At 45.5% G+C, this 17,908-nt stretch overlaps 1 protein-coding gene across 1 annotated transcript in view; it reads left to right on the top strand.

Annotated features, from left to right (window-relative positions):
• The window catches only part of C1_1H1orf87 (chromosome 1_1 C1orf87 homolog), a 237,231-nt gene extending 225,676 nt beyond the window's left edge, over positions 1 to 11,555 (top strand). The window contains exons 11-12 of the mRNA XM_086936224.1: positions 7,438 to 7,597; positions 11,043 to 11,555. Coding sequence (XP_086792350.1) covers positions 7,438 to 7,597; positions 11,043 to 11,203 — 321 coding nt within the window. The 3' untranslated portion in view covers positions 11,204 to 11,555. The remainder of the gene's footprint in view (positions 1 to 7,437; positions 7,598 to 11,042) is intronic.
• The last annotated feature ends 6,353 nt before the right edge of the window (positions 11,556 to 17,908 follow it).

Here is a 17,908-nt window from a genome sequence, read left to right as displayed (position 1 = left end):
CCCTCAAAGGGAATGTCCGCGACACTAGCGTTTTTCCTTTGTCAGTGTCTGATCATAGCCTGCTGGTGTTGGGACTCCATTGGCCAACGGGTGGAGATGGGACGAGGAGGTGGTATTTCCCGCCGGCACTTGTCCGGGATGACACCTCCTGTAGGGCACTGCGGAAGGCAATTGGGGACTTCTTGGCTCTCAACCCGGCTTCGGATACTTCCCTTTTTAATACCTGGTATGCGTGCAAGTCCTCCTTGCGAGGCACCTGCCTAAGTCTTAATGCCAACCTCAACCGCTTGCGGAGGAAGGAGCGGGAAGACTTGGAAACGGAACTAACGGCCCTGGAACAAGCTCACAAGGTCAATCCGTCTAGGTTGACCCTTAGACCCCTGACGGCTGTCAGGGGTAAACTTAAGGCCCATTATAACAATCACGCAGAATTTACCCTCCTTCAGCTTCGGCGTACCTCCTACTCGCAAGGGAATAAAATAGGCAAACACTTGGCTCGCCAACTGCGGGACAAGAGGGAGAGGGACTACATTGGGGGCATTCGGGACCCAGGGGGGATGTTACACCATAGGGATAAGGATAAAGCCGCTGTCTTTGGCCGCTTCTATGAGGCGCTATATAAGGGCGATCCCTTGGACTCAGTGGCTCAGGACCGCTTCTTAGCGGACCTCCCCATCCCACGGGTATCGAAGGAGTGGAATGACCATCTGGCTGCCCACATCACCAGATCGGAGGTGTTGGAGGCTATTGGGGACCTGAAGCTCCACAAGGCGCCGGGACCCGATGGATACACAGCATGGTTCTATAAATCCTTCACGTCGGACCTCTGTGACATCTTGGTGCCCCTCTTCAATGAAATGGCGACCTCGGGCCGAACAACGGGCTCCATGGCGGAGGCAGTGATCACGGTGCTTCTAAAGCCGGGTAAGGACTTGTCTCAATGCTCTTCATATCGCCCAATAGCTCTCCTTAATGTTGATGCTAAGCTATATTCCACCGTTCTTGCGCGTAAGCTGCAGGATTTGATGCCGGCAATAATTCACCCGGACCAATCGGGATTTATTAAGGGCCGCCAGACCCATGACAACTTGAGAAGAGTAATACATCTCGTAGAGAAGGCCTCTCGGTTTCATATTCCAGCAGTACTGGTGGGACTGGATGCAGAGAAGGCCTTTGACCGGGTGGATTGGGGTTTCCTGTTCCGCACTCTGGAGGCATTTGGTTTTTCGCGCCAAGTTATTACCATGCTGCGCGCAAATTACAGCTCTCCTACCTCCAGGGTTGTTGTTAATGGGCACGGCTCCGCCGACTTCGCCCATTCCCGGGGAACCAGGCAGGGCTGTCCTCTATCGCCCCTCCTCTTTGCTTTGAGCATTGAACCTTTGGCCCTGGCGGTGCGGGAGAGGGAACAGATACAGGGAATCCCCTTCACGGGGGAGCAGCATAAGATCTCCCTTTTCGCAGATGATGTTTTGTTGTCGCTAGGGGACCCGGCCCAATCCCTCCCACACGTCCAGTCATTACTTTCTAAATATGAGGAAGTAGCCGGATTCAAAGTCAATTTTGGCAAATCGTATATTCTGAACCTGACGCTCCCGCCGGCCGAGATGGGGCGACTCCGCCCACTCACGCCTTTGGCATGGGCGTCCGCCTCCCTGCTCTACCTGGGGGTGCACTTGACACCATCCATTGGGTCCTTATTCACGGCAAATTTCCCTACTATGCTTTCGGAGGTACGTAGAGAGTTGGAACGCTGGAAGCCGAAATACATCTCCTGGCTGGGCCGGATCCATGCCATTAAGATGGTTCTACTTCCCAAGCTCCTCTACCTTTTCCAGGCGCTCCCCATACCTATAGGGATGGATTTTTTCCGTTGCCTTAAGACCCTACTGCTGAAGTTCAGCTGGCAGGGCGGACGGGCGCGCTTTTCTTATGCAACACTGTGGCGCCCGAAGGAGGAGGGGGGGATGGGTCTCCCTGACATGCACCTGTACTATAAGGCGGCACAGCTGCGGGTACTAGTGGAGTGGTCGCAACAAGAGTCGGAGAAACACTGGCTGCATATGGACAGGAGTGTGGCGGGAAGGTCAATTTGGGATCTGGCCTGGAAACCAAAAGTGGACAGACCCAGAAACGCCTATATTAGTACGCCCACGAGCACTGTCCTGAAGGTATGGGACACAGTGACGGGGGATGATCGCTGGACGACATTCCCCTCGCCTTTTACTCCTCTGCATTTCAATCCAGCCTTTCCACCAGCGCTGCAGGAGGGGCCGTTCCGACTTTGGAGAGAGGGTGGCTGTAGAGCTCTTACGCACCTGTTTCACGGCTCGGAGCCGCTCTCATTTACTAACTGCATGCGTGACTTTGGCCTCCCGCCCTCTGAGCATTTTTGGTATGCCCAACTGATCCAATGGGCTACCTCGGCGGGCGTACGGGAAGCGGCAACTAGACCGCCCTCACAATTTGAGTCCTTTCTCCTACGGACGGCCACGATGAAGGGAACTATTTCCTTCATATATAAACTCTTGCTTCGTACTACGATCTCTCCTCGTCCGCGTTATATGGACCACTGGGAGGGGCTTTTGGGGAGGGACATTGCGGAGGACGAATGGAAGGGTCTCTGGCGTGACATTAAGGCTCACAATCATTCAGTGGACTTGCGGGAAGCTCACTTAAAAACTATGTTTGACTGGTACATGTACCCCTCCAAATTGCATCGCATATTCCCGGCATCATCAGATCGCTGCTGGAGGGGCTGTGGTTTGTTGGGAGATTTCAGCCACATATGGTGGGACTGTCCAGTTATACGGCCCTTCTGGACGGAAATCTTGTCACATATCAAAGACATGCTGGGCTATCCGATCCCGGAGTCCATGGCCTTTGTTATCCTAGGCCTTCGGGATCCACTACTGGCATACCAGACAAAGGCGGACAAACGAATAATGTGGCTATGTCTAGGAGCGGCTAAACTTACTTTGGCTGTGGCCTGGAAGAAACCCGCAGCACCGGCGCTTTCTTTGTGGCACGCGAGACTGTGGAAGCTGATAAGCATGGAGAGATTGGCAGACATCTTCCTGGGCAATTTTAAGAACTTTGTGTTTCGATGGGGGCCTCTGGTCCGATTATTATCACGAGGGTTGCCATCAGCGGTCTGCCCATCGGCCCTCTGAGCCCTTCATCTTTTTCAGATTTAAGTGACTAGAGTGTATGAGTGACAGCGAATGAGTTTGTGTGGTGGCGCCACCACCTTGGGGGGAGGGAAAGTTCGGGGGGATGGGAGGGGGGGAGTTTGGGGGGATGGGGGGGGGTTCTGTAGTGTTGCGGCATTTCATGAGAAGCAGGGATCGGTGGCGTCCACTGGGGGCTGTCGTGCTCAGTGAACTCGCAGGAGTGACATTTTCCCTTGAGGAGGTGACTGAGGCTTCCGGGACCATTGAACTATCAGCTCATGCACTACTGCTGGACTTCCTAGTACCAGGAAGAGCTAGTTGCTGGACATTATCCTAGCAGTGGTGCCTCTCGGGGTCTGTGCCCAGACCAGCATATGTATTATTGAGCTATTGCCGCCCGCTTTCTTCTCTTTCTCTCTCTATATTTCTTCCTTTTTGTCTACTATGCAATAAATAAAACTTTTACAAAAAAAAAGCAAACCCTAAATTGACCTGTGCTCAACCCTCTGGTAGTTTGGCACAGAACAGTCTGGCTCAACTTAGAAGCAATATGTAAAGTATTTATGCAGCACTTCAAACAGTAATAAAGAGAAACACACACAAGAACGATCATCAAGCAACTTAAAAAAATGTATGATTTAATAAATACTTTCAGGCCACAATGACAAAGATCAAATCAGTTGAACTGCAGATATGCAATTTTAAATAGTTATGTGAAAATAGCACCAAAAAGTGCAAAGTGCCAACTGTGGATATATGATTGCGCTAGACCGGGACAAAGTCACAAGTTCAGGGTGGCCACGTTGGAGTGTGGGCCGGCTACATGCTCCAAGTTAGGGTCGCTGAACAAACCTTAAATACTTAAATACTGGTTGTGAAGAGTTGCTGAGTTCTGCGTCGAGTATGCGGTTTGCAGCCGAGACGATGAACGGCCCAGATCAGAGATGCGTTGTGCAGAGTCAGTTCTAAGGAGCTGCAAGGCTGCAATGCGAGGTCCTGCATAGTCATCGAGGAGGCCTACGACGAGGGAGTTTGAGATGTGTAGTCCTGCGTCAAGGATGCATTTCGCATTGGCTGTTTCCAAGGAAGCTGAAGGGCTTCCGTGAACGAAAGGCTTGCAATGTGAGGGCCTGCATCGGGGATGCGTTGCTGCATCCGATGAGTCAGTGGCTGCAAGGCGATGAAAAGTCCTGGAGCTGGGAGAGTCCTGTAGCAGAGGGGCTGCATTGGTTTTGCTCTGGGCTATGTCGCACAGCAGAGGAGATGCGTTGATTCTGTTGGGTCCACATTTGGGCTGGCAGAACACCTTCAGACCCTCTTCCAAGGGTCAAAGACTGGGGGGCACCATTTGGCTGGGTAGAACTCACAGATGGCAGAGTCCAGGTGCTGAGTTTAAGGTTGTTGGGAGCCTGTTTTGTCCCTGAGGCTTCTGATCAGCAGGCCAGCCAACTAGCCTTTGAAATCATTCTGGGGTCCTGGGTTCAGAGTTGCAGGTCCAGCTGTTCTCTCCCCGGCAAGAGGGCAGCACAGCAGGGCAGCAGTCCTTCAGAGCAGCATTCCAAGAGAGAGTGTCAGTCCTTTCAGCAGCACGACACTCCTTCTTCCTGGCACAGTCCACAGGTCCAGAAGTGTACTAAAGAGTTGGTGTCTGAGGTAAAATATGTATACCTTTTGCTCACTTTGAAGTGGCGAAGCTTCCAGAGGATTCCATCCCACAGAGGTTCTTGGAATTTCCTGCCTCCCTGCCCTGGCCCCAGACTGGCTTGGGTCACAATAGATTAGTGTCGACCCCCTTTGTGAGAGTGCTCCAGCGGGGCCTCTGTGATGTGCAAGTGTGGTAAGTGGCAGCTCCTCCCCCACGTTAACTCAGAGTGACCCATCCTGCCAACAGCTAGCTTCCCTTTGTCTCAAAGTCCAGGAACAATACAGACAGACCAACTGCCAACTACACCTAGTCATGTGACCCTGGCTACAGGCAGTAGGCACCAAATGGTGGGACAAGAAAATGCCATCTTTCTGAAAGTCAGTCACCTACTATAAGGGGACGGGCCTAAGAAGTCAGTAGGGCTAAGTCACTCAAAATACAAACACCACTCAAATCGCCAATATTGCCAATACTTAATAGCAGTTATGACCATTAATTTTATAATACATACGTCAGAGCAAAATAATTTCTATATCTGACATTGCAGAACACAGAAAACAAAATATGTGAACACATCAAATTACAATCACAAACATTACAAAACATTACATACATTATAACATACAAATGGAACTGTCTGAATTTGGCTGCCCAAGAGGAAATGTTATTTGATTATGATCAAAAATCTGACTTTACCATTAAAGAGGACGTCTACTTGCAACTCTTTAGACACCAAATACGACATGTCCACCTGTTCCCAATTGGAAGGTACAGCTTATTAAATGTAATATGGTATCGCTAATGTTATCTATGGGAGAGGTATGCATTGCAGTAGTGAAAAACACACTTAGGAGTTTGTCACTACCAGGACATGTACTAAAAGGTGCATGTCCAAATTTAAAATACATTGCATCTTGCCCTCCAGGCTGTGTAGGACCTACCTTAGGGGTGTTGTCTATGTGTTGACAAGAAAGGTTTTGGCTTGGCATGAAGTTTAACTTGCCGGGTCAAAATGTCAGTTTAAACTGCACATAAGGGCATTAATGGCAGGCCTGAGGCATGTTTAAAGTGTTACTTAATTGGGTGGCACAATCAGTGCTGCAGGCCCGCTAATAGCATTTAATTTACAGGACCTGGGCAAAGGTGGTGCCACTTTCCTATTGACTTACAAGTAAATAAATGTGTCAGTTGAGTATAAGCCAATTTTACCATGCTTAGGGGAGAGAGCACAAGCAATTTAGCACTGATAAGCAGTGGTAACATGCACAGAGCAGAAGAGGCTGGTGTCATGGCAGAGTGGTGTGACGGGTGGAGGGAGGCCGGATGACAACAAAAATATAAACAAAAAAACTAAAAAAAAGAACTTACCTGCTGCCCTCTGCATCGCCGCTCTTTGGCTCCTCTCTGGCTCCAGTTCACTGCAGCACAGATACTCAGACTCCTGTGCGGCCGATCCAGACGCTGCTCTCATGCTCCCAACTCCCTGTATTTACGATCCTAGAGAGACTGGGAGCCTGTGCTTGCTGTCTCTAACCCAGCAACACAGCTCAGGTTGGAGATATCTCGGTGTGCATGTTGGTTTGGCCGTCCTGAGACGGCTGGCGAAACCGACATGCACACTGACAGCAGTGCGCACCACTCCTCCTGCAGCATGTCACCAATTATGCCCCACCCCCTAGACTCGCCCGGGAAAGAAAAATAAAATGATAATATGTTTTGAGGTTGCTGGCAGGGAGAGGTGACGCTCCTCCGCCATATTGGAGGAGCCACCACTGGCACAGAAATCTAAAAGCCAACAAAAACAGGTTCTGAAAACAAAAGGCAAAAGGTTTGGAGATAACCCTACAGAAAGGTCAAAGTCCAACAATAATGAACTGTTAACATGAATTAGGAAGAAACGGATTTTATTTGTGTGTACTCTGCATGTAGGAGAGTATAATTGGGTTGTAGAGAATGGATAAAGATAACACCGTCCAAGACCTACAGGAAGGGGACGTTTACTAAGAAAAGTGGAGCTGACGTCTGGCACATCCTGAGGCCCTTCATCCAGGGGCGACTTCAAAAACACATTCCAGAGCTGATGGGAAGGGGAAGTGAGCTGTGCCTTGTGTTGCAATGAGACAGAAGATACGGCTGGAAACTATTTTAGCTTCAATGTGTTCTTTATACCAATCTAAAATGTGATACAATATTATACCCTTCTGTGTAATACAATAATGGATTAACTATAATATGAAATAAATATAGCAGCCTGAAAAAGACTACAGTCACTTTACCTAAGATGACAAAAATGCTTGGAGCGGGGTGTTGATGGATTGAGTAATAAGGCCGGCCCACATTAACCTCCTAGGGAGCATTGCTTAGGCAGAGGAAACGTAGAAGCCGTAGGTCTAATATGCAAGGTTTTTTCTGTTTCCTTTATGTTTTAAAGTTTTATGATGTGACCTTCACTGATGCTGCTCAGCTAGTTCCATTATGCAGCTTTGTAATGGGCAGTCATTCAGGAATGTCGTTGTTTTTCTAGCCTTTCCTGTATTGTTGTTTTTTAAACATTTTTTGCATGCATTACAAATTTACTATGATTACCAATTTTCCAAATTCAATGTATTTTTTATCTAGGATATAAAGATGGATAATGCTACTGAGAAGACAAGTAGGCCTTTAACTCAGCCCGTTCATCAAGTAGCAAACCTCAAAGATTCAAAGCGACATGAATCATGGATTGAGCGGTTTGGAAAACTTGAAAAGGCTCTTTGTCTGTGTGATACAAAAAATACCGGTACAGAAACACCTTTAAGATTGTAAATGGAGGTTTTAAAGACTAGCGTATATGTTGATTTTCACTGACTATACGATTTGAGCATGCGCTTATATGTATAGCGCACAATGCTGTTTGACAATATTTTGTGCAAAATTGCATTTTAAGGCAGGGAGCCGAAAAGGCCCAGATCCGGTTTCAATTTTGAAGACAACCAATGGCCAACTAAATTTTTTCCATTTAGAAACATTATAAACACATTTACCTTATCTGGATATTTTGAAATTGTGACATTGACCTGTCCATCTTGGACCTTTGTTCGACAAACTCAATTTAAGATATTTTTACAGCAAGCCTAATGCATAAAGTATTACAAAACTGAATTAGCTAATTTCAAGAGAAAGAAATTATTTAAGGCACACAGTTATGCTCTAAAAACTTGTTTTATTGTGTTTTCGTATTTTCTGTGGTGACATTCTTTTTTATTTATTATTCTAACTTTATGATTTTACTGCCACCCTTCAAACAAGGAGCCTTGGGCTTACACCAACTTACATTTTTCGAAAATATACAGGGCTACAATGAGTGATTTTTTACAGTCTCTATATTGAATGCTGTAATAGAGTGAATGGAAAGCATGCAGTACAGAGTTGTTAGATGTGTAGGTGTGTGTAAATGTGCGTGTGTGCGCATGTGTGTAAATGTGTGTAGGTAAGACTTTACATATGAGGGTGTTTGGAACCGTCTGAGTTTGCTTCAATAGCCAAATCGCCAAAAATGTACTACCTTTCCGTGGGACATCATTTTCACCCTAGTAAAGAAATCCCGAGAAACAAAGCTAAATGGCTCCTGGACAGAGCTAAATAGGAAAATACTTGCCTTTACCAGTCCATTAGGCCCCTGTAGTGGATTTTCTTTAAGGGACAGAGATCACTTTTTAAACGAGAAGCATGCTCTATGAGAAGTAGGACAGGTATAACCTGAAAGGGGAAGTGCGCACAGAACAAGATGCCATACAGACATTAATCAGTACATGTGAGGAGGCTGATACATTTAGTCATTCCGTTTTATTGTGATCCTTTTTGATCTGTGGCTTCTATTCCTAGCCATGCTGTGTTCGTGGCCATCAAAGTCGCATGGCTTTCCTTTTTAACCATCTGATAATCCTCCATCCACTGCAGCACAGCTCATTCAAGGTTTAAAGGCAATACATGAGTATGGGAGCCTGTGTTTACATGTGTAAACAATAGCAACCTATGTTGAACCATGACCGTGACAACAGAGCTTGTAGGAGGAAAGGATACATGGAGAAGCAAGGTAACGTGTAGGACACAACAAAGCCTGGTGAGAGGACACTTTTAAGCTACAATGGTGAAGAAGGCTCAGTAATTAGTAAGTAGTAAGTGAAGCAAATGTGTTTAAGCAAAACAAAATATTGACTTTTAATTCCAAAGCCAGGATATAATAAGACTCCAGCAACACCTATGAATGGACAAAAATGCTAAGAGTCAATCTCCCCTCCTCCCCACCGAACCCCCTACCAAGCCTGAGAAAATCAAGCATCACAAACAATATTTGCCAAGGCAACCTGTACACTAGTATGCCAAACAGCAACATTGTTTCTATTAGCGACTTCTTGTTTGTCACTTGCAGCATAGCAGTGCTAACCAAACAAATTAATACAAACTGCTTTGACATGTATTAATACTGCCTTAAAAAGTGACAACACACCACCTTAGAGGGGACGGAACTCCCAAACAACAAAACACAAACTAAAGCTAATATCCCACATTTGTCAAGATAAAAAACAATGAAGCCCACATAAATCAGAGACTGGGAAGATACTGGCTAAAAGAAAACATTGGTCCAGATCCAGCTAAATGCAGGGTTCAAACAAGATCCAAACCACAGACATCCATGGCTGATCATCGAAACCACAGATTATCATGGATTCTCAAAGGACATGAAAGTAGGAAATAATTACTAAAGCAGCCCACAAATGAATCTCTAAGCCATGTTTGATTTGTCGTGCATGATGGGTGCCCAATTTTGTCATAGTGCTAAGTTTCTGTCATTGAGGTAACGCACTTTTTTCTTATTAAAGTTGGCTTCGCACCACAGCATTGCAAGTCTCCATTTTTCTCTTTAGGAGTAATGGTACAAGTTTGTTTATAGATCATATAAAGTGGAGACGAGAGACAGGGATATTTTAAGAGAAAATGGTAAACCCTCTCTAGTCAAGTGCATGAACATATCCATAATGCTACCCTCTCCATCCACACCTTCATCAAGGACCATGAAGGGTGTCTAGTAGAAACTTTAATATGGAACATGGCTATGTTTGCGAGTATATGTTAAAAGAATTCTAATCTATGTCAAGTGGTAAGCTTCATTTTGGGGTTCGATGATTCTGTGTAGGATAAGACACCCAGTGTATTCCATGTAATGTAACGGGTGACTATGTAGGTTACCAGTGCACAATATTTCTTGTGGTACTGTGAACCCGTTTCTTCCCCTTCTGCCACAGCGTTCTCAGCTAAATCCCATGTAGGTGTAGAGAGGACACTTAACTACACTACCATAATGTCATCCGGGGAAAATCACACAGTAAACTTGGGTGAGGGTGAGATCACAATTTTATTATAGCGCCTACACATGTTAACAAAATTTTTTGATTATTTAATTTGTTATCATTGGCAGTATCAACTCTGCATCTTTGCTAGCTTGATTGTGGAGTCACAGCACTCTTCACTACTGGGGCATCATTTGTCGATGGAAATCCTAAAAGGCAGCTATGTTTCCAGAAGTGTTGATAGTCTACTATTTTTGAGGACATATTCCATACCACTTCCCCGTAAATCAACCCCTATCTGAGGTGTCTATTTGAGGCCTTTTGTTGCCTGTACTTTCAGAGCAATTTCTTCTCTTCCAGGAGAGACCTGGCACTCGTTGAAAAACTGAGAGGAGTAAAATCTTGTGAATGGGTGACTTATGTATTTGAAATTTCCCTGAGATGCCTTTAATACATTACTAGTATGTTGCAGTGCGAGTTTAACTGGGTATCTTTCATCTTAGATTTCAAAAGTCCTTGAGGTGTGGTATTCTGTTGTGAGGTCTTGTTATGTGTTTGTGTATATGAAGGTAGACAGACGCCCAGCACCAAAAGAGTGGTAATTTCCTGGGCTCTCCATCTTGACCATTTTTATGGCATCCAGCTGTCATCATTCAGTCGGGATATCCAGTAGTCAAAGATGCCGCCTTGATGAGCTCTAGCATCAGATGATATCTGGTGGAAGGAAGTATACATGTTGCCTTTATATTGTGATGTCTACCCATTTGGACATTATATAGTGGTAGAGACTGGGTCACAAAGTAACACAAGATCTGTCAGAATTTCCTCATCTTATCATGTATGGGCCATAGAATTTAGAACAATTCATTCACCAATTGTTTCTTTTCACTTCAGGCAAAATAGAAAAGGACCGAGCAAAGCGACTGATCCACAATTATAACCACATCTACAATCTGGCATTGAGCCCCCTTAGGATTGACCAAGCACTTCAGAAATTTCATTGTGGAGACTCAGTGACACTAGAACCAGTATTCCAGTACCTGAAAGAGTTATAATATGTACCTATCTTCCTTTGCATCTGAATATAAAGTGAAACTTGACAAGAATTTTGAGAAGGAGAAAATATTTTTGAAATAAATGTTAAAACAACAAAACATCATGTTAACATTTCCTCACCAATACACAGTTGCCATGTTTTTCTCTTTATGAATACATTGATCAATAGTTTAAAAATGCTCATGAATATTTCCAGAATGGAGAATGGTTATTTTAATTTACAGTCATTTAAAAGGAAGTTAAAACATTTCCGCCACTGCTGTGTTAATGCAATGAATTTCTCTACATGTAATCAATTGTTAGTAAATAATTGATTATGTTTAATTGCTCATTAAAAAAATGATTGCAAAATTGTATGCAGTGCACTTTTCTATCAAATGCCTTAGCAGAGGCAGGCGCCCCTATAGTTTTGCTTTCTAATTGACATGTGTAGGTCTTTTTAAAAACAAGCATTTGCCCGTCAATAGGTCTGGCTTTAATGTGTTGTACACTGCACTGTCACAGGCACACTGCTCACTCTGTACTCATTTTAGCAGAGTCTTTACTTCTGATGTAGTGGGAATAAGAGAGAGAACCAAAGAATAATGTTTCCCTGCTTTTGTGTGATGAAGCTTGTGAGAAAGCATGTGGTGCTTGAAGTTAGGATTAGGGCTGGACTGGGTACTTAAAACAGCCCTGGCAAGAATGATATATTCAGCCCCCATGTGCAGATGTGCTAATGTGTGCTAGAATCAGAGCGGTTCTTTCATGTTGCAGCCGGGATGGCATAACGTGCACCACCATTCCTGAAGGCCAAACCAAGTGTCAAAACCTGCCTCTTGGGGCTCCAGGCTTCCTGGAGATTGCCGGCTTTCCTGGTTGGCAAGTCTAGCCATGGCTGGGAAATCCAGGGGAAGTGTCTTGTGCATCGTGCATAGGGTGCTAAGCAAGAATAGTTTATTGATTGGGAACTCGTGGATGAAGTCCCACTGGAATTTAACAGAAACAAGCAGAGGTGAATTAAGTAACAGACAAGGTAGCTGCATTTCACAAATCTGACAGATAGGCTATTTAGTCAAGCCAGAAAACACGGAATTCCTCTGATTCAAAAGGGATTAAATGGCTACCTGATCACCAACATCCTCCATTCAAGGCAGTGGAAAAGAAAGATCTTCCTTATCCTACTCAAAAGTGAGTAATGTAAGAACAAACTTGGTAGAATGTAAGGTCAGAGTTGATAATAACTCAAATATGTGGGCAATGAACTAGCCACAGGTGAAATGAATGTTTAAGTCTAAGGATGAATCCCTTGATTTTATCTATTTAAGTTTGAAGGGATTTTGATAATCAAACAGGAGAATGAATCTAGAAATACTGAAGTTAAAGCGGAAAATCAGTGCTACCTCTTTGTTGTATCACAATTGAATATTAACAGTGTAGTTCAAAAGGTAAAGTAAAAAAAACAAATCATACTGACTAAAGGAGTTAAATACATATTAAAGAACTCAATAAAGTAGACAATAACTCTTAATAGATCAATGTTCAGTGTTTATACTTTTAAAAGAAAAAGTACTTTAATTCACACACACCTAAATACTTCACATAAAATCACATTCTTATACAATGAAAAGGAAACCTATCCATCAACAAGTGAACTAGAAATATATGTCAGATCTCTTAAGGACTTATTACGAGTTTGGTGGTCCTCCTGTCAGCCCGCTACCACTGTGCCAACAGGTGGGCCGCCAAGCCCATAGTGTGCCTGCCCGCCAGATTATGAGTGCCTCACAGCAGAGGGTTGTTAGGCTCATAGGAGAACTAAACATGCAGCCCACCGTAATGACAGCAACTGCAGCACGTTCCTGCATGGTGGGGCATGCATGCCCACTATGCAGGAACAGGGGTGCGATTACAGGGGGAACAACATGTACTCCCCCCGCATGCACCCCTAGGCCCAGATCCGGCAGGGGGCCCTATTAGGGCCTCCTTAGTTGCGTCTGTGGCACCATCTTCATGGCGGGCTCACCGCCATGAAAAGGGCAGTGAAAAGGCAACTCCTAATATGCTCAGCGTGCCGGCAGCAGCAACGCCAGCATATTCAGGCAAGTTGCAGACTGCAGGCCCAGTGGTATCCTTGATCCAGGCAGAGCCAGCGGTCTCATGGCGTTCCAACTGCCACACTCAGAATACAGTGGGTGGACCCACAGTGTGACAGTAGTCAGACCGCCACCACGAGTACGGCGCTGTACTTGTAATAAAACCCTTAGTGTTAAACAATCTATAGGCCCTTCCTAAAGTGTAGGGGGCCTTTTCTCTTTGGCGTGCTGGAGGCTCCATACCTCGGCCTTTCAAACTGGGGATGAAGTAACCCTTTCAGCACTTGAATCTCAGGGTAATGAGGCAAATAAGTCAGAGTCTGATTCAGAGAGTGTAAGGGAGTTAGGCAATCAAAAATTCTTTAAAAAGGAAAGGTACTGTAAAGAACGCACACCCCATCTTATAATTACACACACAATTACAAATGTTTACAAGACTTTAGATGGAATTGCAAATTGAAACTCCTCCTAAATGTCCCTCAAATATTTGTTGGGAGCAAATCAGATACCCATAACAATAATATGAGTGCACCTAACCTGGTACATCAAGTTGGTAAACAGTCTTTACCACGCAGTCTTTACCAAGCAGCCTTTAACACGCATGCCTTTACAACGGAGATGCCTTTGCCATGCATGGTAAGTATATAAGGTAGGTGTGTGTGCGGGGTTTATGTATAAAGTGGTAAGGCTTCATTTAGGGTTCAGGGGTGGATCATGGTAAAGGGAGGTATAGCTAATTGTAGGAGAGAGTAGGGGCAAAGGAAGGTAAGAAGTACATTTTAAAACGGGTCTGATTGTGAGGGTCCCACCTACAAAAGAAAGAAAATATTTAAATGAAATATTAAATTTAGGAGTTAAGGGTAGGTAGTATTAAAGAGATGTATGGGTAATTTTAAAGTTATGGGTGGGAGTAGTAAACAAATGATAAGCATCATAAAAAAGGAGGTTTGGGGGTTCCAATAGTAAGAATAAAAATAAATATTAATTGTGCTTGTGAGAATAGCTATATATATATATATATATATATATATATGAATCCAAAATTCCTGTCCACCATCCAGGGTACAGAAAAAAGGTCGGGACGCTCCGGGATGTTCAAAAGTGTTTATTTACCAACAAAGGTTAACAAAGCTTTGTTAACCTTTGTTGGTAAATAAACACTTTTGAACATCCCGGAGCGTCCCGACCTTTTTTCTGTACCCTGGATGGTGGACAGGAATTTTGGATTCATTTCTTCAAAAACGCCGGTTTTGAGGGAGGGACCGCTGTGAAGTTTGAGCCCAGGATTACCGGCACGCTGTGCACAAAATATATATATATATATATATATATATATATATATATATATATATAACCTACTGGCGATAGCCAGTAGGTATACATAGTTAGGATTATTTCTCTATGGAACTTTTGAAAATTCTATGTCTAATAACTTTGGCGTTTGTTGACGGAATCGGCTGAAATTTTCAGGAAAATGGCACATTTTGTTTCTGAGCAGCCCCTGAAAATTTGGGGGGGGTTCGTCAAGGGGGGGCCGAGAAAAAAGGGGGGTCCCAAAACGCGTTTTTCCCATGTTAATTTCCATAGGGCGTTTGGCCTCACTTTTAGCTCGAACGGCTGAATGGATTTGCACGAAACTTGGCAAAATTGTAGGGACTGTTAGCCCGATGTGCCTTTGCTGGGTCTCAATATATGTGCTCCAGTGGATTTTGAGAAATTAACGTTTTAAAAAATTTATATATCTGTGACAGCGTCCCAGATAGCACTCCAGATCGCGTACTTTTCGCGTCACGGAGCTTTGCGAAGCGATGCTGATTGGCTCTCCGGTGTCTGTCAACATTCTAAACAGTCCGGTGCGGCCGCCATCTTGTCTCTCGGTAGGATCGAGAGACAAGAAGAGGTTAAAAACGAAGGGGGAATTTAATGAAAGGGGGCAAGGTAGACCCCTCTTGACCCCCTAGGAATGATGTTGGGGTTATTAAAGGGTCCCGTGGGGAAAATAAAAAAAATTTGATTTTTCACGGTAGAAGCGCTTCTCAGTTCGCGAACCGGGTCGCAAACTAACGGCTGAATGGGTTTGCACGAAACTTGGCAAATTTATAGGGACTGTTAGCCCGATGTGCCTTTGCTGGGTCTCAATATATGTGCTCCAGTGGATTTTGAGAAATTAACGTTTAAAAAACAGATATATCTGTGACAGCGTCCCAGATAGCGCTCCAGATCGCGTACTTTTCGCGTAACGGAGCTTTGCGTAGCGAAGCTGATTGGCTCTCCGGTGTCTGAGATCATTCTAAACAGTCCGGTGCGGCCGCCATCTTGTCTGTCGGTAGGATCGAGAGACAAGAGGAGGAGAAAAACGAAGGGGGAATTTAATGAAAGGGGGCTAGGTAGACCCCTCTTGACCCCCTAGGAATGATGTTGGGGTTATTAAAGGGTCCCGTGGGGCAAATAATAAAAATTCGATTTTTCGCGGTAGAAGCGCTTCTCGGTTCGCGAACCGGGTCGCAAACTGGTAGCGAAACGTGAATTCGCCATTTTGTGTTTCGATTTCATTAAATTACTAGGTATAAGGGGGTACGGGAGACGTATCCTGACCCCTTTTGTTTTCTGAGGGTGGCTGAGGAGGCTCATATATGTTGATACATGTCTTCCAGCGGCTGTGCGTGAGCGTTTTTTTTTTTGCTGCGTGACGTCTGTTAACGTTCGATTCGATGGAAATCAGGAACTGTTGACCGCCATTTTGTCACTGCGAGTAAATATTTTGTTAAAAATAATTGTTATAAATTAATCCTTATTGATAAACATTGTCTGCGCCATCTTGTCTTTTTTGCAATGCCACACTTTTGTTGAGCACGGCAGCCATTTTAGATGCCTTGACCAGACCCACTCTCTGCACGCCGCCGATCCTCAGCATGGCTCCCCACCCTCGCAAGCATCTCGCCCACGCACTGGTCACCCCCGCTCTCTCTCTCATGCATGGGCCAGAAACCTCCTCCCATGTGCGCTGCTCTTCCCTGAGAATCACACCCTGTGCCCGCCCGACACCACCCTTTCATCCTATTCACTACCGCACCCTCTGACACTCCTCTTCCTCTGTGTCCGATTGTCCAGGCCGGTCCCAGGCTATCACCTAGCCCTGCAGATGTAGTTTATGGCCCCAGCTGTAGAGAATCACCCCTCTTCAAAGGAGTTACAGTAGATCAAGGCCCCCACCCGATGATATCCGTCACACCACACGCGTTCCTACTATCTGATAACCATCCTGTATTGTGCTTGGGGAGGGGATTCTCACTGTGAGGGTGTGTGGGACCGAGCCTGAAGCGGAAGATTCCAGGGATGCCTCTTTGTACATCAAAGTTTTTACAATTATGTGTCACATTAAAAATATATAGCACTCCAACAAAGTAGTAGGATTATAACACTTTAATAACTTATAAATATATAGAACGCAACAAAAACAGTAAATACATTTAAACATTTTTTTGAAAAAAGAAGCAACAATGGTCAGTAGCTGTGTTTTGTGCGAATAGTCCCAAGGCAGCACAACGTGCTGAGTTCTGGACGGCACCCAGGTGATGTTACCTGGGTGCCGCACTGGTTTTTGGTATCCTACAATGCAGCTCCGAAAAACGGCGTGGGGCGTCCCGGGGGGTGCGCGGGGAGGCCTCGTCAGTAGCGGTCTGTTGTGCGAATAGTTCCAAGGCAGCAGAACGCGCTGAGATGTGGATGGCACCCAGGTGATGTCCAGTAAGTTGTCGCACTGGTTTTGGCATCCTACAATGCTGCTCCGAAAAACGGCGTGGGGCGCCCCGGGGGGGGGGGGAGGCGGCGTGAACGGGTCTCCCCAGGTGGAGGCTCGTCTGCTGTACTGGGGCGCCCCTTTACCGTTTCAGTTGCCATTCCGCCCGCTTTTGCTACACTGTGCCTCATCCTCCATTCAGCTGTTTATCGCCCGCTCTTGCGGCTACAGCGTCTCGCTCACCATGTAGTTGAGTTGCGCCCACTCTTGCGGTGCAGCGATAGGCGGCTGCCACGGGACTCTTAAAATGGCGGACGGCTCTTCGGATTTGGGCCTGGTCCACTAAAATGGCCCTGGGACACCTTGGAACTCGGACGTCCCCTGAGCCTTGAAGATTTTACAAAAGTCTTGGGGGCTCCCGACTCCTGCAGGCTTCCGGTGGGGAGCGGCTGCCATGATTGCTCGCGGAATGACCACGACGGAGCCACGAGATGGTGGTGCTCTCAGGCTGACGCCAGCTTCAGTCTGAAACATCTAGAAACAAGGTGGGGCTTTCATCGTTTGGGAAAAAAAATGTTTTAATCCAATGAAAAGTGTTATTTTTAGGTTATATGATCAAGCCTTCCATCATTAGGAAACCAAAAGTAAAATGAACCAATGAAAAGTTTTATAAAGAAGTCACATGACCTGTTATGCTTACGTTACGCGCTGCTATAAAAAGCGTAGAAAATCCGTTGGCACGTGAGGAGGCGTCAGTAGCGGACCGATGTGCGAATAGGCCGAAGGCAGCACAACGCGCCGAGATCCGGATGGCACCGAGGTGGTGTCCAGCAAGTTGCACTGGTGTGGCCAACCTGCAATGCTGCGCCGAAAGTCGGCATGGGGTGCCT

This window comes from Lissotriton vulgaris, chromosome 1_1, assembly GCF_964263255.1.
Source record: "Lissotriton vulgaris chromosome 1_1, aLisVul1.2, whole genome shotgun sequence".
NCBI classification, from domain to species: Eukaryota; Metazoa; Chordata; class Amphibia; order Caudata; family Salamandridae; genus Lissotriton; species Lissotriton vulgaris.
This window is presented reverse-complemented; position numbering and strand designations above follow the sequence as displayed.